Genomic DNA, 25,103 nt, shown 5'->3' with positions numbered 1-25,103 from the left:
TTTGAAAGGTGACAGCATGTCAATAAGTGAGGTGAGTCATATGTCACCTCCTTGTTATAAATCATATTGTGCAGTTGTTTGATGTAGTCTTTTCTTTTTAGTGGTATGTGGTCCATCCGGCTGCTTAGTTAAACAATTGGAATGTTCACCTCGTGATGTCAAAATGTACAGCACAAAAGTATATGAAGAGAGCAGAGCTTGCTGTGATCTAATGTCAATTCAAATGTGATGCTTGTAGTGTAGCCTTTGACAGTTATGTGACCTAACTGATGTCCTTGGCTCCAAATCAAGCAGAAGTAATTAGTGGCTGTGCATATGTGACAAACGGTGGTTGATCAATAAGCAATCAAATCATGCTCAACAAAGCCTAGGGAAACTTTTACTGAAGAACTACAAACAAACAAACTGTATTCTATGCAGGCATTTGTTGCTTTTGGGTGGTTTTGGATGTACATTACATCAGCCATGCAGTTCCCCTTGGGTGGTAATTGCATGGCTGATGGTTTGATCCTGACTCCTGATTTCCTGCTTTGACTCTGTTTGACCACCTCTAAAAGTCATTTATCCAAAATTTTCTTTCCCTTTCTTTTTAGGTGTTTAAAGACTTTCTCCACAATTCTTTGGGCCACACTGACTTAGCAGCTGTCATGCTCATGGCACCTTCTACTTGACAGAATGGCCCAGATATCAAGTGGTAATGGGTTTAAGCTGGATGTCCCCCAGCCAAAGGGGACTGTGGGTAAAGAGGAAGCCCTCCGCATGGAAGAAGAGGCTTTAGCAAAATTGCAAAGGGAGAAGAAACACACTCTTTCAACTTCAGCACCCTCATCCTCCCCAGGAGCATCCTCATCCTCCTCCAAACCAAAACCATCTAAATCTACCACTACTGCTCCTCAACCTGCATCCTCTACCAACAGACCCGACAAGGACCTCATTGTCTTCCCAGAAACCAAGAAACAGGCAGAGCAGGACAAGTTCAGGGATATTGATGTGGACAAGCTGACCAATGAGGAGCTTGAAAAGCTCCTACTTGATGATAACTTTGGGGCTAACAGCAAAGTGCCCCGCCCTTCATCACTGCTGGGGTTTAACCTCAGTGCTTCCTACCCTGGAGGCCATGTCTGTAGCTCCTCTCCTTTCCAGAGCAGCCAGTGGACACCTGTTTTGTCCACCCCATCTAGTTCCAGTGTGTCCACTCCCACCCATCAGCCTGCCCCACTATTCCCCTCTGCTCCATTCCCCAAGCCAGGCACATTTCAAAATGGTTTCACTCCAGCCATGTCTCCCTTCATGCCACTGCCAGCGCAGCAGCAGTCTTTCATGACTTTCACTCCCATCCAGCCTGCTCCTGCAATGGTCTTCCCACAGCCAACTGTGGACCCAGAGATGGCAAAACTGTTTGACAAGATTGCCAGCACCTCAGAATACTTGAAGAATGGCAGAGTGGCCAGCACTGACGTAGATTCCTCTCAAGCAGGCACAGCCTCTCTGGCACCCAACCCACCACCCCAACAGTCAGCAGTGATGGAACCTCCTCACATCAGGAGCTTTGACTGGCTGGATCTAGACCCACTCACAAAGCGTAAAGCTGAGAATGAGGAGGCATCCTCGGCATCAGGAGGTACTGCGCAGACAGTACCAGGTGTTCCTGCAGGAGATCCTTGGGATGCGGTGCTTGAGACTGAAGGGACTAGTAGTAGCAGCAGCAGCCCCAAACTGGAGGGGAAAGTTTCATTGTCAGTTCGGTCACAGCACAGGAGAGCATCAACAGGAGCCGCCGTCACGAGGAGTCACTCGCTCAACATCCCAGGGACCTCCTCCCAGCACAAACCAAACAATCAGGTAGGAACACAGTGAAATGTAAATGTTGTATGAATGAAAATGTTGTTTTGCTTTAAGATTTGTCAGCAGAGGTTTAGAGGCCTTTCCAGAGTGGCATTGTCATAGCTAAAGATGTATTTATGAATGGGCACTTCTGGTTTTCAAACCTCAGTCCTTTTTGCTACTTTGTCACTGTTCTCTGTGTTTTGACAGTTGTGGGCTTGTTTGTCTTTATTGTCAGGTCGCTGCCAATTATATCTGAGTTGGACACAACAAAATAGCCGAATCAGTGGGCTAACAACCTCGCTACTGTTATTACTGCTATTGTTGGTCATTTATCATCCCAAAACATGCCCATTTTCTAGACTAGGCATTTTAAGATGCCAGCACTGTAGACAGCATACATACATTTCTTCCGAATTCACAGGGAAATAAAATTACAGTTCTCAAAACGTGAGTATGAGTAAATTTTAGTCAGAACAAGAGATATGCTTGTTCAGTGAAGACACCCATCCACATCTTGCTTACAAACGAGTATGTGCCTCATTCATTCACTAGCACAAGCAAAGCATCCTTTTTACTTCTCCTCTCTGTAATTAAGTGTTTCGCCGTGGTTAGCTAGCCGCTGTTTCACCCCACAATTTCCCCTCAACCACATTTTGTGATTAATTTTGCCATACAAGTCAGGAGTGATCTAATTTCTTGAAATGAATATTTATAGCATTCATTTGGGGCAGTGCTGTGGGCAAATGGCATGGGATATTGTTGCTGCAGATTTTTCTTCACTAAAACTGAACAACCATCTGTCATTTGGCTGCTAGCTCTGAGTTCAGATGGTTAGACGTGACAAGACCTTTCAGTGTAGAGGAGTACAGCCATACTGACACATACCAGATAAGTAAATTTGTCATCATGCATCAGAATCTGGGAGTCTGATGAACCAGAAGCTGTCAGTCTCCTGCCTGGAAATAAAAGCTTTTAACATGCTTCATTAGAAGTGCTTTTCAGATACTCAAAAAGTTCCTCTAGGGTGTTTACATGGGGGCCTTTGAGGTGAGACCTGTCTAGAGTAGGTAGAAATGAGGCGTGTGTGGACCCTCTCATTAAAATATTGTATTGAATTACCACCAGCAGTCAGAAATTCCACAGTGTGTAACTATTGGTCTTGATATTTAAGGGCTGTTCTATTGAACATTGTGTCCATTTTTTTTTTGTTACGGTTATTGAGACGTCCACTTCCTGCTCATTGTGTTGTGATGTGTCATGACCAAACAATTGGTCACTGTGACATGTTTCTCACACCAAAGTGATAATTAGCCTCACAGCACTGTACAACCCCTGACTTCCAGAATTTCCCATGGTTGCAGCCCACCGGGAAATTTGACACAATTTGAGCATTGTGTTGGGAAAGATCATGATGTGGGAAAGTAAAAAAAAAAGAAAGAAGAAATTAAAGAAATCTTGTGGGAAAAGTTATAAACAAGACCTGCCTCAGGCTTTAATGTTCTGCTCCACTTTGTCTTTTAAGTCCATGTGTGGGACTCTACAGACGTATACTTTACCTCTCATCAAGACATCTTGTCCAGTCTGTACACCCAGCTGTGTCTTTCAGGGTTGAGGAATGTCCTTTTCCTTGAAAGGATGAAACGGTGCTTGTTTACTCTTGCCTGTATGTTATGTCTAGGTTCACGCATGTGCTTGCTGGTGAGACGACTGTGTTGTGTAACTTGAGCCTTTTTAGCTCAGTGTTCTTCAGATATGTCCCTTCACACTCTCACTTTTTATCTGCATCTGCTGTGTCTACGATCTTTGTGTGGCGTCATGATGGGCTGTGAGTTTGCTTGTTCTTCTTGTTCTATCTGCTCGGCTGGCAGTCGGCGCCCATGTTGTTATAAACAGGAACAAGTCCTTACAGGTCCCCTGTGCCCTACAGCAGCAACAGAATGACCTAACAAATCGGCCTCATGAGCTACTGTGCCAGCTCCACTCTCATTAAACTCAGTAGAACGACATGCTGTATGTCAGTTTTCATACGTGTGCTGTACTTTGAGCAGCTGTGATTATAACCTGTGATGCAGGCACAAAGTCAGCACTTTCAATATCTGCTTGATAATAAAGTCTTCCCGTAGTTTGTGGGAGGAACATTTTATGGATTTGAAGCGGTAGGTTGAAGTCTTAAGTTTGTAAACATGGTAGCTCAGTACAAAGAGTATAACAGCACAGTTAAAGAGGACAGTCGGAAAACAGCGAGGCGGATGTGTCTTAGATCTGCATAAAAACAAGAAAATGATAATGAAACTAGACTTCAAACCACAGTGACTATACACAGCAGCTACTAAACCACTGAAAGCTGTCTTTTTCTCGGGCCAGTGAGTTTAACAGACTGCCCTCCACACGTCTTGGTGGAGGACAGTGTATTGTCGAGTTTTGGCCTTCTTCCCCAGGAAACACTAAAATACCCTGAAGTCCTTTGAAAATAGTTGTCTTGCTTTCCTTTAAGCTAGTGTTTGCGCATAGTTTTTGCATACACATGTTGTATTATTTACATTGTTCCAAAGCATTTTTGAAAGCATGCAGTTAGATTGTCGATGGTAAATTGTTTTGGAGTGTTTTCCTGCATTTTCACTATGAAATATAACAGATAAGCTTACAGTCATTTGACACTTATTTGAACTTGGTTAATCTTGGAACTGAATCTGTCTTGCGTTTAGTTACTTAATCATTGTTTAGTGCCATTGTATGGAAATGCATACTCATTTGAAAAGTCTATTAATGACTCACAGGGCATTAATACAGAATGGGGTTAAGGACTGCAAAAATATAAGATCCATTAGTGTTATCAAAGAGCGCTGCTTCAATATTCTGTGTAAGAGAACAAATCCCAGAGGACAAAAGGCAATCATGGGCATGAGGGTGATGTAACTTGCTTTAAAAATCTGCTGATATGAAACTGCATGCTATTCTCGATCTATAGATCACCCACTTCGTTGCCACAACTTTGAATCGATAAATATGTGATGACAACAGACATATTTAACCAATACAGGCTGTATGTAGGCTGATTGTCACAGAGACACTGGTGTTGAATTACAGCACACATCCAGACATCAGACACCTCTGCACCCTTCCTCTAAAAGCTTAATGAAGCCTTCATCAGCACAGCAGCTTTGAGTTGCACTGTGGTTGCAAGTTGACTAAGTGTAAGCTGATATGTTTGTACAAGCCACAGAACAAGTCTCGCTACCTTTGCAAAAATTTTCTCCACTTAATAGCACACAGTTTTGGGAGCTGTTTGAACCAGAAAAGGTCACCACACACTCCCCAAGGCATGATTATATTATTTTACTTTTTTTTTTCATTGCAGTTATGTCACATGAGTTCTTTTTTTCAATACCATTATTTCCAAGATGAGTGTTTGGATGACTGTAAGTCAGCCTGAATTTGCCAAGCCTTGTTATTGTTGGCAAGAATGTACTGTAAGATGTGGTCGTGTGGGCAGAGGAGTATGAAATGGAACAAATGAGCTTGAGCTTCGAGAATCAAGCTATCTGCTGTCAAGTCTACCCCTCTTCCTCTCTCTGTCACCCCACCTTAACCTTATGTCTCTTTCTTAAAGTCCTCGTTTGCTCTTTATTATTCATCCATTTGTCTCCTACTCCTCTCTCTGCCTCTAAATTGATATGTCTTGCTCTTTCTGTCTTCACACTCAGTTTATTACTTGTAGCTATAGATTGTGTATGCTTAAGACCCTTTTCACCTTACTTCTTCCATTGTTCTCAGTCTCTTAAAGAATTGTCAACCTGCATTGCCTGGTTACTAAACCTTTCATTTGGCCTTTGGAAGTAAAGCCATAGGTTCAAGATAATCACAGTTTAGTGATAGTCTAAAAAATATCTCTGCCTTTAGCACAGCCGTCACGCCTCACAGCACAAACACCTGTTCAGACCTTGCTGTTACAGTTTGCAGGGCAACACTAAACGTTAATGCATCTTTCACCACTTCTAGTTTGAGACACATTCAAATTAATTAACCTCACACTTGATTCAGATGTGTGCATGAACTGTCAGAAACTGAACAGAACTCTGCAGAGAGCTGGAAAGTATATGAAAACACAAAGGCTGTTTGTTGGTGTAAAATTGTATGCTGAAATGAGTGAAATTATGATGGTTTAATACATTGTTTAGAGCGTAAATTGGTCAATTTCAGTAATAAATGCTAATGATGGACAGTGTGAGAGCTGTTATCAGAGAGTAGATCAGATTCTGTGGTGTCGTGTGAAAACACGTTGAATTACTTTGTTGCTGATTGGCTGAGCACGTGTATGCCTGCTTGCTCTTGCCCTGTTCCGTGAAAATTACCTGCTGGCCGATTCTTTTCAGAATATGTGTGGTGATTCAAGAGCACTGTGTGTGTGTGAGAGAGAAAGAGAAATTTGCATAATACTGACATGCTCAGTATTTTTTAAAAACTTAATACACAGTCAAATCCTTTCTTCCCCCACATGTCTCACACCTCCTCACCGTCCCACTCCAGACTCTGCCTCGTTTTCTTTTGTAGCTGTTTAATTACACCTTGTGCACTAGTATAAGATGCTGCAACATACTTAGCACACACCAAATTTTCTCCCATCAGACAAATGCAGGCTTAGGAGATGCTGCAATGCAGGGATGTGACATGGATTCCAGTTAAATGTGTGACTCACTGGGCAAACAGCTCTGTGTCTCCTAACCGTCGACCTTGTTTACTGGCAGAAAACAGGAGAAGTATTGTGGAAGATGCAGTGAGCAAGCAGGTAGAATGCAGATACTATTCCACACAATAAAAACCTTGCAAACAAGTCTTATCGGAATGCAATGAATTAAGCATTGTTTTGGAGAACTTTCTCTACACATGACTGTAGTTTCTGCTTTATGATTGTTTTCTAAGGCAAGGATTTCACTTTGTCACAGGAAATATGAGTTGGATAGCCACTAGTCACTTCCTTATTGAAAGAAGAAGTAGATTAGTGTTTTCACAGCAGTTAGTTCCTCTGATGTAACCCTCAACTCTTCTCAGAGTCACTTAGTCTTTCTGATGAAGGTTAATCCAAACTGAAGTGTTTAGAAAACTTTGCTTGCATATGCAGCCAAAACATTTTAGCTGACGGGAGCTGCTGCAAATTCACAATCCATTAAAATCAGTCAATATCCCTTTTGTAATTGCTGGAACAGCATGACCGCATCACTTAGTATTTCCTGAATGAATTAATACTGTAAAATGAACCCTGGACTGTAGTACTTTGTTCTTGCACTGAGTTGACTCTTGTAGGTTGCTTTCATGGTGAGAGTGAAATATGGCTTAATATTTAAACACAGTTTTCCCCTTCTCATACAGCTACAGTCTGATCGAGGCTACCACATTGTACTAGGAGGTTAGAAGTTGCTGTGTAGCTTCTCAGAACTTGTTGACTGATCAGACATCGACAGTTGCTAGGGACTATTTGAGTGCAAGTTTCGTTTTGGCAGACTGGGGTTATTCTCCTTTGGCGGGCACAGACGTAATTAGTTCTCTGATGTCTGGATGTGTACTGTAACTCAGTACTGATGCTGGGCATGGAATTACCAGCAGCCACCAGATGAAGCTGTGGTCGGCCTTTCACTTCTTAGTCAGGCTTCTCTGTGTGTTTGTGTCCCATTGGAGAAAACAAAAAGTTCCTGAAGCTCACTGTTTGCTCTGTAGAGAAAGGCCTTTTTTAATGTCTGATCCAGTGTATCAGCAGAAAACATGAAAAGCCTTTGGGAGTTGTACAGTTGAAGCCAACTGGTCTTGATTCAGTTAGTGAGCAACTTGATATCATGAGCTATAAAATTTGTTAATTAAAATAAAAATAATTTGCTTGAAGAGCATTGAAAAGCGTCATCCACCATACTGATAAAAATATTGTTTTTTTTTTCTTTTATGTTTCTTTGTTTGCTGTATTTTAAATCAATTTATTAACTCCTTTTTGTATGCAACTACTACACTGGTCTAGATTGTTGGCTCCATAACAAAGCCTTGAACTGTCATGAATACAAAACATACTTGTATGTGGGTGATTAGCTGGATTTTTGCTGCATTCCTTTGTGCGTTGCTGCTACCTATTGATCAGTGTAGTAGTGTGAAACCATTGGCACGACGACGTATTGCTTCCTCTGTGCACATGCATCTCTGTCCTTGTGTGCATTCAACACAACAAGCCAAACTGGAGCTCACTTATACAAGCATTGTTCTCTAGTGCTAACAGTGGACAGATCATGGAAAATCCTCCAGGAGGCAAAAAAAAAAGCCTGCTGTCAGAGAGATGAGGCGCCAATAAATTGTTGAAATGACAGCAGATTTCAGAGAGTCTTTTCCTAAGGCTTTCATCACCATCTAATTCAAATGCTGACTTCAGAAAGATGTGGGATAAGGAGGTTCACCTGCTGTTTGACCATCTGACAAGCACTAAGGGCAGAACATTCTGACACCTTCAGGCTGCAGATACACTCAATTTTCACTGCACATTTGCATGAACTTCACAAAGCTGAATCTGTTCAACTTGCCACAGTGCCCTTGCTTACTGAAAATGTGACCATAATTTACAACATGAGCATCGTGCTTTATTGAAGGAGGCTTGAATTAGCAATTAAGACTGTAAAATCATTACGAAAATACATGAAAAGGTAGCAGATCCAGAGAGAAGTGAGGTATTTTCCTTCAGACTTTCATACAATCAGACTTTTTTGGAACCAGAAGTCACCTTCTGCTGATCAGTAGGAGGAATACAGGTTTAAGCTTGTGGTTGTGATCTCAACACCAGCAATATTAGAAAGTCCTTGAATGTTGCCATGTTTTTTGTCTACATTGTGGAAAAGTGATATTGACTATTGATATTTGATATTTGAATCTTTCAGAACCATTTAAAAAAAATGCAGACAAGTATACAGTAATGTGGGCGTCACAGTCATCATCTTCATGCACTCGTTGGAAAAAGCAAATATTCAAGGTCATAGTACGTCTTTCCAACAGATTTCTAGAAATGTTTTGTCATCATTCAATGTGCCTAAAAAGTTGCATAATAGTCCTTCTAAGTGAACCAAAAGGCTTATGCTAGCCAAGAAAAATAGCATGAATACTTTCACATCTGTGTCATTTTGTAGGACCAGGAATCACATGTTTCATAATTGATTGTGTCTCACTCGGGGACAGAATGTAGCCAAGTAAATGATTTAGGACACCCAGGACGAAAAGAAACTCTTTTTCAGACTTTAATCGGCACAGTTGTCTGCACTGGTATATCAGACCCCCAATTTGAAGAGTGTTGAAAGATTTCAAATGTGTTGTCTTCTCCAAGAATGGAAAATTTCATAAAGTAAAGCCATCGTAAGAAAACTGGAAGAAATTCACAAAGATGAAGTTAGTGTTATTTAAATTCTCTGCTTCTATGCTGTAAGAGGGATTTTGTTAGTCTGTACATGCATAGTACATAGTAGTGCTGTATAGTTAGGGTTTAAAAAGCATGACTAAGACTTATCAAATCCGGCAACTGACTTTTGTAGATTATAGTCATTTGCATTTAGGTTTCTGTCAGCAACCAGCCCAAACTACAAGAATCTCTTGAGATTTGCCCTGATTCCACTACATAGAGATGAATTGAACTATAGAAGACATGACTAATCTGACTGAGACGGTGAGAGGTTTGATGTGACTTGCTCAGTTCATCCCATACCACAACATTCACTCTATGACTAGCCACTCTGATATTGTAATCTTCCTGTATGCTGTACAGTGTGTTCCCAGTATTGAAATGAGCAGTGAGACACAACCAAGGAAAGCAGAGACAGGATGAAAGATTAGTCACCGTGTGAGTTACATGAAGTTGTTCCCATGACTTCTGACACCCGGAGCTCTCAGTCCGGGTGCGACAAAATCGATCGAGTGGAACAAAGGCGGTCCTGTCCTACTGTACAGCCCACTGTGTGTGTGTGTGTGTGTGTGTGCATGTTTGAATGTGTGTGTGTCTGTCTGTGTGTGTTGTAGTGTGACAATCAGCTAGACATGGCCTCATTGGATTGCCTACCCATGTTTGTTTTTGCTGAAGCAGGCCTGACTCCAAACAAACACTGTTGATGTGCTCTGCTGGACTCGTTTCTTGCTGGCTTTCTCGTGCTCCAGTGGTTTTGTCTTTCTTTCCTTCCCAACTTTTTTTGTCTCCCTCACTTTGATCCTCAGTTTTGTTTTTTGTTTTTTACTTCCTGCCTTTCTCATTCTCTTAATCTCTGTCACCTCTCTGTGCTACTTGATTTATATTTTTCCTCTGCTCAACCAAGGTTGCTGCACATATTTGGAAAGTGTACACAAATTGACTCAAGGATTTGTAATTACTGTGCAGTAATATGTAAACAGTAATATTCAAACACTGACTGCCATTTGAAGCTTGACAGTTTATGACAGAAATCATAAAAGCAAGAACCCAGTCTCCTCTGTCCTCTGGTTGGAGATGCAGGTGGTTTGGTTTCAGGCTTTGGCCTCCTTTCCACGCTCCATGCTGTCGAGAGATATTCGTCTCCTGGTGTTATGTCAGGTCAGCTTTTAACAGGAGGTCTCTGTTCTTTGGCCTGCACAGTTATGATTTAAAAGATAGTTTGGGTGAACCATGTTGAACTTCTTTTTTTTTTTTTGCCTTGACTTATTTGACAGTGACAGTTGACAGGAAACAAAGGGCGGAGAAAAAGAGGTCCATCATACAACAGTGAGACTGGACAGAGTTGAACCAGAGCCGCTATGGTTAATTTGAAATACTTAAAGAGCCTACATTATGCTAATAGGTTTACTTATTTCCTTTTTATATGTTTTTTGTGCATGCATTAGGTCTGTAAACTAACCAAATTCAAAGTCCATGCTAAAGAGAGGTATTTTGTCCAGCATAAAACACTGTTTCTTACCTGCCTGAAATGCCTTGTTTAAAGTCCAGGCTTGTCTTCTGTTTCTTATTTAGGTCATTATGTAGCACATTTGCATAACACCTGCCTAGCAGCTTCTTTGGCCCACTTGAAAACAACAGATAAACAGCTTCCTAAGGGTCCGCCAATGTTTCCTGCTGCATCCACTTCTGTTAGGCTTACATCTCTCTGGGGTTTCTGCACAAAACAAACGTAGTTTTGCTTTTGTCAAACCAGCTGACCAATCCAAACACGTTGGGCTATTTGGAAGGGGAGTCTTGAAGAGGGGCTAAAACGGGGCTTCTCAGACAGAAGGTGAGAATTACAGAAATGATGCCCAGGCGACTTAAAAGGGGCACAATTATTTGACTGCATTTTATGTTGAACTGAAACAAGCAGGACAGTATTGAGTTAGTTGGGCAGAGCATAATAATCAGTAAGCCTGATGTGTCAAGCGGTTTCTGATTCCAAATTTTACCATTTGAGGATTTTTTTTCTGTCTGTTATTTGCTGTGGTTGTAAACGGAATGTTTTTAAGTTTTTAACAGACAGGACAAGCAATTTGAAGTCTGACATTTATTACAACAAATGAAAATCAGCTCATTGCAGTATGTATAAAACAATTCAGATTGATTCCAAGACCACCTCAAGATGCTGTACCGGTTATGTTCCTTGATGTTATTGAGAACTGATCATCAACAGCATGTAGTTTTTCTGTAAAATGAGATGTAGAAGTCAGGTTGACCCAACACTTGACAAGCTGTCGGTGGATCAAAAGCCTCTGTGTTCAGAATCCAGTAGAAATCTCGAAAGGGAGGAATAAACTTCGGTTATGGCATTCCAAACATTTCTTTCATTCCGGTTCTTCCCTGCTTCGCTTGCTTTCACGCTGCTCTCTCCCTTGTTGGGAGTGATGTCAGAGTCACAGATATCCGAGCCATGACTGAGCACTTTTGCAGACAGCTCAGAGCCTGGCACAGGAAGAGGCGGAGTCCTTTCGCTTCTCATTTCCTGTTCTACAGGAAGCACATTCCTCAGTTGCTGGCAGTCAGACGGCAGTAAAAAGCAGAGTGTAGCTGAGAGTTCCCGGCATTAGGCCAACTTCCTCGAATCTCTTCAAGTTATTCCCAGGGGACGTGTCTCGGGATTTGCCTCTGTGTGTGAGAGACAGAAAGAAACAGATTTACAGCTCTTTCAACTCAATTATTAAAATATTTATGAGTAAAAAATGGATGTAGTGAAAGATCTTCTCCTCGTATTGTGAAATTTTTTTCTGACATAACAATAAGCTAACCCATCCTCTGGAATGTGTGCAAGAGACACTGTTTAAATCAACATTAAACAACTTAACCTTAATTAAATGTCAAACTAATGCTTTATCAGAGTTTAGGAGACAGCAGCATAAAAGAACTGAAAATGTATATGCGTGTCAAGTCTTTGCCCTTGCCAACATGTTTTTCACTCTGTAGGATTCATAGCTCTGGGGTGTTTTTAATAAAGCTGCCCCTTCAACAATCCCGAAACACAAATCACCTTAACAACCTTAAACAATGCTGTCCATAGCCTTTGCTGTTAAACAGATATAATGAGATTTAATGTGGACATTCTATACAAGAAAAATTGTGTCTAAGATCATATAAAGCAACTTCCTTTCTTTGTGTCCTGCCTGTTTCTATCTGGCCTGCTTCTTTCGTTTTGAAGTTTGTTGGCAGGTTGCTCAGGTATATTCCAGTTCATTGACTGTGTGTTTGTGTGTTTATTTGCTTCTGCAGGACAAAGGAAAAGGTTTGGTAAAGAATGTCGCCATGGAGGAACAGGACGCTCAGAACCTGGAGATTGTCGGCTTCTGTGAAGACGTAGCAGCGTAAGATCCTTACTTACTTCCTGTTATCGACCTTCTTCGCGTCTTGATAATAATTTGGATGTAAATATAGAAGTAGCCTTTAAATCACTCATGCACATATATTTGGCAGGCTACAGATTTGTCACAAGGGGGAGCCATTCAGTTATCGTTGGATTAGCTTAACAGATGCCAACTGCGCCACCTACAGAGAAAGAACACCGCCACCTACAGGCAACGTTAACTATTGCCCATATTAGCGCTCTTATGAGATATATTGTATTGACAACAGCTGTGTTATTTCAAAAAACAAAACAATGATGTTAATATTGTAAATTATCCAGCACCAGTAAGTGTCTGGTAGATCCACCAACATATGAACAACGTTCAGTACAGTTATGGTTACATATTCTTTCTATATAACATGACATCCATACTTTAAGTGTAATTCATTTGCCTATAAACACACAGTAAACTAAGTTAAAGATTCATTGTATTTATCATGTTGTCATGTAGCTGTCGTTAAATATCTGAAGAATCTGCAATATTGTTATTGTGAATTCCTTTGGCCGTGATCGTCATGCTAGATTTGTGAAAATGTGACATGGTGACAGCCATAATGATATTACTCGACATTAACAACAGCAATAAGCGCTATCTGGACTCTGTTCCTAAACTGTCAGGAAATAGTTCAATTAGATACAGATGTAATTAAATTCCAATTTGTCTTGTACTTAGCTGTATCATTACAATAACCTGTTTCAGATCTAGTTATGTAATAATTCTGTAATAATGTTAGTTGCTTATAACATACATCTATGTGTACAGAGCTACAGCTTTGGGACAAAAAAATTCAGTAAACACATGCAAAATTTTAGCTATTTTGTAGAGTTCTCTCGCTACTCTTTGAAAAAGCTACATGTTGCAACTGCTGCTTTTAGCAAATACAGCATTTTTTTCTTGTTTATGAGTGCAAATGCACGCTTACAGAGATTCATACACGTATGCACATAATTGCATGTTTTGCAGTTCTATTCATTTCCTGTGGCTGTACAGAATTTCTCACTCTAGTGGTTACTTTGGGTGGAGCGGTGATGAAGCTGCGCTTGGGGAATCACTTTCATATTCATGAAAAAGTAAACGCCCGCTGTCATCCACCCATTAACGCTTTCCACAGCCTGCAGTTATCAGGAACTTGACTACTCTTTTAGTGGTGTGCAGAAATAATATATTTTCATGGCATCTTTATCATCAAGCAAATGGTATCAGACTCAACATCACAAGCAGAGTGATGACTTATTGGAGGTAGTTATTTTCTATTTAGTAGTTCAGGGTAGAAGTTATAAATTTCCAATGTTTTTTATATAACCTGCACATAAAAATGAATTCTCTTCATATTTGCTCTTATTTTCTCTTTGCTTTCTTTCCTCCATTTAGTTCTTCTGTTAGACTGGCCTTGCTGCATTCAATAGTTTCATCCAAGTGATCTGATTCATACGCCTGGCTGGACTTAGCTTCGCCTAATATGTTTTTGCTGGCCAAGTAAACTAAAAAATGGGGTGAAAAAAACACTGACTCTGTTTCTGCTGTGATTCCTTTTTTTTCCACCAGCCTGCGTTCCAAATTTCCTCATGGCGACATTGCAACCAACCCCGGCTTCGTCCTCAGCCCTGTCATCGCCCAGAGAGACAGTGGAGGTGACAATAACTGCTCTGTCAAGGTTTCTATTGAAATCTCTGAATCTCAGCAGCCAGTAACCTTCACCTGTGATGGTAAGCATTAAAATCAGAGTCAATAAATGTTTGTCATGTGACCAATCTTTGAATATTTTTTACTAGCTATAAAACAAGAGAACATGGTGGATTGTAAACATAGTGCAGCCAACTGTTATGACATTTCATGAATCATGAAAATGATGCCATCTCTATGCACTCGCAAACTGTATTCTTCAAATATTTTCTAGAAAGGACCTCAAGTCATTTACAAAAATAGCTTAATGCTTAAGTGAAGAAAATGCTCTACACAGATGGTGCACCATCACATTTAAATCTGCCAAAAAAGAAACTGTGTACCCTTTGCCTTTAAGAGTGAGCAGCTCAGATTGCAGATAAGCGAGCTCTGAAGGAGGAAACAACATTCGCAGCTGCCAAACTCTTCACCCCCTCCCAACCTCATTTTTCTTTTCATTTTTTCTGTCGTGGGAAGTATACTACGTTCCATTACCACACAAATAAAGGTTTGTCCCCTCACTATTGAGCAGCCATGTTGGGCAAAAGGGATTGGAAGTTACTTTTTTTTTTCTTCTCAAGGTCCCACTAAGATTTTTGGTTTTGGCCCCTGGGTGTTGGGAGCTGTAATTGGCTAACCCCTCGTTATTCACACACTAATCTACAACGACTGTGACTGACAAGTCTTTAGGGATGTGAAGCCAAGCTCGGTGGAAGCTGTCAGCCAATCCACTGGGCTCTTTGTCAGACATATTATCCCAACTGTGTGACCAAGTTCACCACTGTATATGTGGGTCCCTAAGGATCAGCGTCAGCCCACTCTGTGTGTTTGTCCATGTGTTGATTTACGTCTATGCTAGAATGCCTGCTGTCAGACAGTGCGTTATTACCTATGTATACAGTGGTCCCTCGCCATATCACAGTTTACTTTTCGCGGGCTCACTGTAACGCCGATTTTTAAATTGCATTTGGTATCGCATATGTTTTGCTATATCGCTGGTTTAGATAGATATTTTTATATATTTATTGTTGTGGCAAGCTGCATTAAAGAACGACGCTGGAGAAAGTATATGTGCCTTTTATACTCTGTGCAACTGGCAGATGCTTTTATTTTGACACACATAGAGAGAAGCACCATAGAAAATGTGGCATAAAATCATCAAACACACTGAACTTCAGTCTCCGTCCTGACAGCATAACACTTAACCAAACTAACTAGGCTGAAAAACCACAAAAACACAATAAGACACAATCACTAATAACACTGTAACACTAACATAAACCCCAATAATGACATTTAAACCCCCAACACCCCAAACTCCCATGGTGCATTGCAGCACAAAAGTTCAGTCATAGCGATCGACTCTGCAATCTCTGTTATTTTACTTATTTTGCAGTAAAACAAGCATTTTCTTGCCTAAAAAAATGAAAACAATAGAAAAAAATATATAAAGAAATAATAATTAAAACATATTAAAGGAAAATGTAATTGAAATGCGTAGCGTACAGTGCTGGGTGCTGATTGGCTCAGCGACCATAACATCATCATCTCCTCTGTCTCCCTTGTGTAGCATCCATTCTGCATTTCGCCTTGTCCATTTCACAGAGAAGTATAATGGCTGCACATAGTGTTGCTCTGCAGTGTTTGGGGAGGGGTTTACAAAAGCTTCAAATATGTATAAATAATAAGATAAATATGGTCGCTACTTCATGGATTTTTGCCTATTGCGGGGGGATCTGGAACGTAATCCCTGCGATAGACAAGGAACCACAGTATATCTAGCAACATCAGTGACAATTGTTTCCTCTTTGACCACAAACCCAAATTGTCTTTTGCGCAAAAATGTCCTTGTACAAATGCACACCCCTTCAGAGTGTGCATATGTAATAGACTCTCCTAGTGACCCTAACTCAACTCTGGATGCCCCAGTTCAAGAGCAACAACCTATAGGAAGTATATTTATTACTTTCCTCATTCTACATCCTAATTGCCCTTTCCTACATTCCTATGTTGAAGCTGAGTATATCTCGTCTTCCTGCTTCTGCTGAGTTCACCTCCTTTAATCGCAGTGCTTGGGTCACTTCCTAGGTACACTTCCTTCTTTCCAAGTATGACATCTATTTCAGTATTTCCTAGTTCACTTCCCATGTTTTCAGCAAAGTTGACCCACATAGTTAATGGTCAGATTTCTCTGATTGGACACTAATCTGCTCTCAGGAACAATAGGCCTCAGTTCGACTGATGGTTTGGGCAGAAGGTTGCTCCTCTTTCACATTATCCTCCCTTTTCTCATTCTGCAATTCTTTCTCAGTGTGCTCTTGTTTTCTTCACTCTTGTTTCTTTGCGCCAGCTCTTCGTCTGTCTTGATCCGTTGATCAAAAAAATGCTCTTGAACTCATCATATTTATGCCTACAGAATATAATGACAAATAAGATAGCCTCTTCTCTGTCCATTCTTGGTTTTTCTCTTTCCTGCTCCTGTCATCTTCTTTATCTTGTCTTTTCTCAGTTTGCTTCCATCAAAATTTCTATTGAATTTCTATCATCTTATTTCTCTCTCAGCAGCTGAACATCTTTTTTCTTCTGTGGAAATGTCTACATTGCTTAACTTTTAACGGTATTGCTAAAGGATGTTACATACACTTCTGGTGAATTTTCTTGAGCAATTGTGTGGGAAAAAAAAGGCAATAGTGATGCCAGTTTACATGATTGGCCTAATGAATATATTGCAGTTGATCTCAGAAATTAGATAAAAAAGTGAGATAAGGATGTTCTGAAATGTTTGCCTTCGCCCATTTTCAAGAGATTAGGCAGAAAGGGAGTTGCCTGATTCCTCCCGGGCTTGGCTGTGAACTACTACTGGCTTCTGAGGATTCCTTGCATACTGTGGCAGAAGAGAGGAGATGGAGAGTGAGAGAGAGGGGAAGGCATTGCATTAAAGAAATACAAAAGAGAGGGAGAATGCAGAGTGAGGGAGGAAGGGAGGAGTGTCAGAACAGAGGAAAATGAAATGAGAGAAACAGGGCATAAAAAGACATGAAGTTACTGAGATAGGCAAACCAAAGAATGGTATTCATGGAGAAAGAAGAGGCAGAACACTAGATAAAGTATAAATGAAATACAGATAAAGAGAACTGCATGTATGGCCTAATACATGAAATACTTGGAAGGAGAATGACGAAAGAAGGAAATCCTGGGAGTTTGGCTCAGGTTACTGTCTGCGGCTGAGTTGTTGGAACAGCGGCAACACCATTTCTTATGTCTTTCAGACAGGATATGAGCATAAGACAGCCATTAAACTAACTTTTACTGGGAGAAAATGATACTAATGCAAACGTTTACAGTGAGAACAAACCATGACATGTCAGCCTAACTTTTTACTTTGTATACAGACACATTCACTGTCAAGGATGGGATGCTTATCTATTTGCATTTATGTAGCAGGACATGCAAGAGATTTATAGGTGAGAGTTCAGTTGCACAAGATATGGTGAAGAGCTGAGCTGAAAGGAGTTCATGGAGTTTTTAGTATCATGGAGTCATTATGTCTAAGTCATGAATCACCAGCCTTCAACTCTTCCACTCTGCTACATTGTTATACTGCTACTCTAATTGCTGTTTTCGGTTTGCCTTTATGTGTCTCCTTTTGTCTCAAAATCTGTCTGACAGTTGGACTTGTTCAGAGGCAGAAATCTCTAATTGCTCTGAGTCATCGAGGAATTAAAGCCATCTTTTTCACAGCTTAACAGTGTTTGTCTTGTCGATTTAAAAGGTGCTGTCTGCTCTCTCGCCAGCTCTTCTAACATATATCCTACATGAAACTGATTGGATCTGAATCTTTGTATTTTTGTCAGTGTGTAACCCTGCCAACCCAATTCCCCAACCATGTGTGAAATGGTTAACGGCATGCGACGGAGGAATTCTCGCTTCTTTTAACTGGTGCCCTCAAAAATACCCTGCTGGGAATTCCATCACCACCTCAGAGCGCCCCCAAAGTGGGGCGTGGCCTTTCTGATTGTATTGTTACGAAACACTCTTATTGTACATGTGTAGAGCTGGCAGCACTACCGCTGCCACACATGCATATAGTACTGGTCTAAGCAGTAAGAAAAAGACTTGCCATTCCTCTGAAGGGTGGAGGTCTGTTATTGCTGGAGCCAGGGGTGGTCTCCCTCCCTGTGAATGTCTGTTAAGTAACCTGAGCGTGAGTGCTTAGTCCAAAGCTGAGATGTTTCTGTGTTTAAAGACTCTCTATCTGTCTTTGTATCTCTTGGCCTGTGTTTGTGTATATTAAGTGTGTGCTACAAAACTCTGTAGAAGTAACTAAACAACAGAATAATCTACTTTGTGTCAGATTACGCTCTCCACCCAGTCCTCTCTTGGCTGGACCTGTTGGAAATTGGAGGGTGCATAAACACAGAGAGCTGACCCCCAATCCACCTCACTGAATATCATTGATTCAATTTCTTTGATTTGAGAACAGGTTTGGTTTGAAGTACAAAACATGAGCCGCTCAAAATCTGGAAGGATGTTTTGTGGTGAAAAAGGATTTCTGATAGCTATCAAAGTTAAAGTTTAGTTCCCACACCTGTAGAAGCAGGCTTTTTAACCACTGAAGGGTCATTTTTTGTATAAGTCTTAGCTAAACGGTAAATTGTATGATACTGTGGCATGATTGTGACTGACCCTTGACCTCTGAAATCTCTAATTCACATTGGTGTGTCAGATTTTAAATTCATTGTTGGAAAATGGTGCTTAGAGTGATCCATATTTTGTAACTTTAAAAACTCTTAACTGCCATAGCAAGGCCTTGTCTAGTTAATGCACATTTTATTTTGTTGCTGTAGCTAAAATATGTTACATATAGCAGCTTATTTTTCTGATTCATCTGTCTTCCCTCATTCTTGTTTCCCCCATACTTTTCCTCATCTCAAATTACTGATCTATCTTTTCACCACTCTTCCCTGATCACCGTCTCTCCATCCCACCCTCTTATCTCTCCATCCATTTCTTTCTCCTTCAGTGAGTTCTCCAGTGGAGCTGTTGATCAGTCAGACTCTCTGCTGGGTCCACGATGACCTGGATCAAGTGGACTTCTCCAGCTACTTGCTCAAAGTCTGTGGCCAAGAGGCGGTGCTGCAGAAGTGAGTATCTCCAAAACATTAACATTTCAGGAATTGTACGAAACCACTTTTTCCTAGGAATTTGCAATAGGCTTCATTTGTTTTCTTATGCCCTTGTCTCTTTCACCACTCTGTCCCTCTCTGTGTCTTACTATCTTTCTTTCATCTCTCCATTTTTTTTTCTCTTATTTTATCGCTCATGCCTTGGCACACCCCCAAAATCTTGTACAAATAGAACTGGAGGATGTTTCTATATCTCGGCCCTTACCCTTTTCCACCATGGAAATTCTCCTTCTAATCTGGGATACATGAGAATGGTTACCTCCCTTTACCAGTACTTAAAGTTCCAGTACACCCAAAGTAGAGGATAAATGATACTAGATTTGGGACCAGTATCTTTTTCTGTTACAAAAAACAAACATTTGTAAATGTATATTTTTATTGGACGACACATACACATAGATTGATATATCTGTGACAGGCCAGTATCAGCTGATACTATAAGTCAGGCTCTAACCCAGATGTTCCAACTTATATGTTTAGTCTATCATGATTGGAGCTTCAGAACAGATGAATGGTGTGTGTACGCTGTACTGGAACTAATACTCACAACTTTGCTCTAGACATGCTCATAATGGCCATACTCTATATAGTAACTGTATTATGCATGCAATCATTCCATAATCCTAAAAGTATGTTTTTGTCAATTCTTGAGGCAACTATGGGGGCAGTTGAAGATCTCCTTTGTTTTTTTTAATAATTTCAAACATACTTTCTAATTGACCTTGAAAGCCACTGCTCACGATGTGGAAGTTATAAAATACTCCAAAACCTTGATGATTTCAACAGTTAGATCATTTCTTCATCAGTATACAGAGCAAGAGCAGGCCTTTCATAATGGGACCTGAGGCTATGTACCCTCAGCAAAATGCCACACTTTGGTAATATTTGTTCTTGGCAGTTCATTTTATGAAAGACCCCGGGCACACAGATGAAACGGCAAGACCTGAATGCCTTGTATGAGCACTTCTGTCATTTTATTTCTGGAAATTCACAGTAACCTCTCTCCCTGTGGCAACCGCAATCTCTGTATCCAATAGGTTCATTATGTGAAACTTTGCACAAATCTATCTCTTAAGAATAAAAAATATTGTGGCTGTTTAAAAATATCTTTGCAAACAATATTTTTCATTCAGTAGGTGGCCAAAAGCTCATCTAAGACAGCAGTTATGGGTGTTTTTGCAACATGTTGCTTCAACACAAAAATCTGTGATAGAAAAAAAACTAAGAACATAATGCTAGCATGATGTAAATTGTGTATTTCTCCAAACTAGGCACAGATAAAATCAAATTTTATTTCACATTTTGATAAATGTCCATGGCATAAGAAGATAACCTTCACTGTCTACAGTTGAACATGAAAAAATAACCAACTCTACTCAGTTGGAGGAATTCTACATGCCCTTGTGTCTTTTTTTCAACATCTGCTCATTATTATTCCAAACTTAAATGTTTAGTAGTGTTCTTAAACTTGCCTCTCTGTCACTCTGTGCCACAGCAAACACAGCCTGGGCAGCCATGAGTACGTCCAGAACTGCAGGAAGTGGGAGAATGAGATCACTTTACAACTGCTCTCGCACTCAACTATGAGAAGGGACTTGGCACGCACTGTAAGTTACCCTATCAAGCAGGCATACGAGCTCTTCATAGGAGATTTTACTGAACTGTGGTATAGGACATTTCAAGTTGTGACACTAAGATTATTAGATTCATTTTTATCCCAGTACTGGAAATTTACAACACATGATCATCATTTGTTGAAATGCTGCTCTTAATTATGTTTGTGTGGATATATTAATATCACTGAGCTTAAACGTATACATAGTTGTTAAATCATTGCATTTTTTTTCTTAGGTGGAAGATGACAACTCTCCAGTTGACTTAGAGAAGCCCCTGGGCCAGGTGGAGAGGCCTTTTAAGGAGAATGTCACCAGGTGTGAAAATGTCCAAAACAATTTAATTAAAAATGATGCTAGGAAGAAACAAGCCTGACTCCCTTTGGAGATATCACAATTTTATCTCAGTGTTCTTTCACCTCGGTCATTAATGTGGTCTTCAGAATAAGCTTGAAGTAAGGCCCATAGGTTGTTTAGTTAGCTCTATGCTACACACTCTGTGTCAGGGTTCTCGCCAGGATTTTTTTCAGCGTAACGGCAGGTCCTCCTGCACGCGCGCGCAATAGATGAGAACGTGCATGTGCGCATGCGCAATAGACGGGAACGGGTCAATCGACAGGAAAGTACGGCTGAGGTGGGGAGACATAAATTAACCTAGATAGGCACCCAGTCGATAAAAACAAACGCACACGGCGTTATCTGTCAAAATAACAGCGCAGCGGCCCTAATCACAGTGTTAGCCCTTCCTGTTCGGCCAGGTCGGTCAGGAAGCCCGGGGTTAACCCCCTTCACTTCCTCAGCAGCCGTAGAGGCAAAGACACAGGAGCCCAGCCGCATCAAAGAACACTGCAGCCTTTATTGTCTATCAACAGTGGCTGAACCGCACAGTAAGGCCTACCCAGCAACTACACACCTTCTCTCCTCCTCCGACTGCACCGACCATGGTACCGACTGCCGTCTCTCTCACTCGCTCTCCCCCTCCCTCCCCCTCCCTCCCACACACACGCTGCTCTCTCTCCCTCTCTCATGACGGAGCCACACACTCTCATAACAACAGCGTAATCTTTGAAATGCGCTGGCGTAGCGGCCCTAATCACAGCGTAATCTTTTAAACTGAGCGTAATGGGCCGTTATGGCAGTGTAACGGGCCGTTATGGCAGCGTAACAGGCCGTTACGCTGAAATGCGCTGGCGAGAACCCTGTGTATGTAATGCGTCAGTTCTATGTGTCTCATGATAATTGCATGGTCCCTGATTCAATAAATTAATAAAAATAAAATAAATAGTTAACTGAAAAAAAGTGTCTACACTTTCTCCAGATCTGGCAACTGCTGACAATGAGTGAAATATTGGTGTGTTTATTTGCAGACAAGGTTTGGCTGACTATTTGGAAGGCTACCACAATCAAGTCAACATCTGCTTACAAAATGAGGTACGTATGGTTCCTGTGCAACCCTGGATGTAAAGGAAAGAGAAAGTGTGAACTCTTTGCTTTTCCCTCAGTCTGAGTTTGTATACTGTTAAGTTATTTATAGTACTAGCTTACATCTGTGGACTAGCTGCTTATACCGTATGGTCAAAGTATCTACAGTCCCCTGTATTGAAGTACAATTCAATATTAGTTTTGAGGGCTGCAGACATAGTTTTCAAATCACTTGCAGATTTTTTGTCAATTCAAACGCATTCTGCAAATGTGAATAGAGCAGGTCGTTCCTTGAAGGCTGACTTTCTAGAAACTTAACATCTGGTTTTTAGACAATGTGGGTTTTTTGTGGTAATTAAATCCAGCTTTAAGGTAGAACAGGAACTGAGAGTACACTACCACTCACAAACCAGATAAAGCCTGATGACAACATCAGTGTTTATGTGTAGTAAACAATACACTTTTAGCATGAAGAAGTGTGTTATTTGAGCCTTGCTGGAGTATTCAAACAGTGATGCAACAAATGCTGTTCCATCTTTTTCTGCATTCAGAGTACCCAGTATAAAACGGTGGACCGGGTGGTGCAGACTGTGAAGAACCTTTGCTGTGCTCTGGATGAGGTGGAGACCCAGGCCATCACGGAGGCAGTCAAAAGGCTACGACACTCCGTCAATTTACCAAGAACACGCTCACCCAAGGTAGGCTCTTCACACATACTCTGCTAACATATTCATAGTATTGTTTAGATTTAAGGATGTCTTTGTAAAACTGTATTTTGAACATATTTTGCTTTCCAGATGGGGTCCACATCATCTGGTCAGTCATCAGATGGTAGGTTCTGTGCATGTACCCAGTCACATTCAAACTCCTCACTCATCTATCTTGCTAATTGCATAAAGAAATAGTTTGTGTTAAGCAGTGTTACTAAGTTTGCCTGCTTTTTTTGGCAGTCCAATGGAAAAAAACCTGAAAAATATGTACTTGTTTGCTATCCCATGTATAATGTTGATTGATCCCACCCTGATCCTGACAGGTGTGACCAGTCCTGTGGAGGAAAGCATGGCCTTGCTAACACAAGCTGTCTACGACCTTGCCAAGCTCTACCTGCGCTCCTTCTGTCCTCCTTCACCCTCCTTCAGCTCCCCTTCTTTGCCCCAGGCTGCAGATGGGGAAGCTGTGGAGGGAAGGAGCAGCAAAGAAGCTTCTGGCACCACAGACCACCTTCAGTTCACTCTGTTCGCGTTGCACGGCATCCCAGCCAACTGGGTCAGCAGGTAAACAATCAGGGGACGAACACAGATTTACTACTATGTACTAAATTGAAACTTAAAGACAAAGGTGTAAACCATTGGATCCTGTATTAGGATTATTCTGTATTATTACATGATGGCTTGAAACCCCATGAAGCCCGTGGTTTGATGAATATTCAATCAAAGCATTGTATTTTCCCACAAATGTTATCTACACATAGTAATTTGAATGACTATTCTTTGATGTAAGATAATTACAACTGTTATTCATCCATTTCTTCTTGCATGATCTCCCACTTGCTTCGTATCATTAGTGCCACCCACATTTCACTTAATTGTACAGTACTTATGCAAGATAGGATCAAAGATAAAGACAGAAAGCCGTGGAAAGCAGTTCAGAATTATGATCCGTTAATTTCCCAAGGAAATCCCACTGAGTGCACCAATGAAATAAGTTTAAATTCACAAGCTGCCACTAATATAAAGTTCATCAAACATGTTATTGTACGGTAACAACTTATTGGGCAGTCACTAGAACCGAGGAGTATATTTTTGTGATGCTTCAATATTACAGCACGGTCTCTCAAGCTGTGCTGTCACAGCAGAAAGCCCTGTTTTCTTCTCCTAAACAAACGGCTCTGGTGTCGCTCCCCGTGTCTTATTTTTCCATGCCAGTGTCCAGTTTCACCCTGACTTTATCTCCTGTGTGTGTCTGGAACAGAGCTGAGCCAAATTTTCCGTTCCCAGCTCTGTCACACATCAGTGACCAGGATCAGTACATTTCTGACAAGCCCCTCAATGGTTCAAGGATCTTGCACAGGTTCAGAAAATCTAAAAATGCAGGAAAAATAGTTTTCATAATTTTGCTGTATGAAAAAAAATTACATTTAAAGGCTATTTTTAGCACCAAATTGTTATAGTCAGCTGCAGATTTATAGGATTTTGTTTTATTACTGAGGTGTGTGTGTGTGTGTGTGTGTGTGTGTGTGTGTAATGGTGAACACCAACCCAGTCCCTGTCTGGTCATGAGATTATGATTAGATTAAAACTAAGCAGTATGAAATTTTAAAAAATGTATAAGATGTGTAACCGTGTCTGTGAGACCTTTTTTGGATTGCTGCAGTGCCCCTTCCATCCATAGTAATTTTCTGCTCGGCCTTTGAGGCCTTCATAGAGAGAGGAACTGCTTAATAACAGGCCTATTTACTCCAGCACAGCCTCTTCCAGCAGCTATTTTAAGCCACCACCAAACATTGCTGCAGTGGCAGTCATTCCAAAGACACCTCCAAAAATATTTAGCTCCT

At 40.9% G+C, this 25,103-nt stretch overlaps 1 protein-coding gene across 1 annotated transcript in view; it reads left to right on the top strand.

Moving 5' to 3' along the window:
- pik3c2a (phosphatidylinositol-4-phosphate 3-kinase, catalytic subunit type 2 alpha) overlaps positions 1-25,103 on the top strand; it is a 51,222-nt gene that overhangs the window by 3,244 nt on the left and 22,875 nt on the right. Inside the window, exons 2-11 of the mRNA XM_022202621.2 lie at positions 594-1,842; positions 12,533-12,624; positions 14,212-14,372; positions 19,352-19,472; positions 21,010-21,121; positions 21,366-21,445; positions 22,495-22,558; positions 23,101-23,247; positions 23,347-23,380; positions 23,583-23,823. Coding sequence (XP_022058313.1) covers positions 676-1,842; positions 12,533-12,624; positions 14,212-14,372; positions 19,352-19,472; positions 21,010-21,121; positions 21,366-21,445; positions 22,495-22,558; positions 23,101-23,247; positions 23,347-23,380; positions 23,583-23,823 — 2,219 coding nt within the window. The 5' untranslated portion in view covers positions 594-675. The remainder of the gene's footprint in view (positions 1-593; positions 1,843-12,532; positions 12,625-14,211; positions 14,373-19,351; positions 19,473-21,009; positions 21,122-21,365; positions 21,446-22,494; positions 22,559-23,100; positions 23,248-23,346; positions 23,381-23,582; positions 23,824-25,103) is intronic.

Source organism: Acanthochromis polyacanthus, chromosome 8, assembly GCF_021347895.1.
Source record: "Acanthochromis polyacanthus isolate Apoly-LR-REF ecotype Palm Island chromosome 8, KAUST_Apoly_ChrSc, whole genome shotgun sequence".
In the NCBI taxonomy this organism is placed as follows: Eukaryota; Metazoa; Chordata; class Actinopteri; family Pomacentridae; genus Acanthochromis; species Acanthochromis polyacanthus.
Note: the sequence above shows the minus strand (reverse complement) of the source record. Positions and strands in the feature narration are given on the sequence as shown.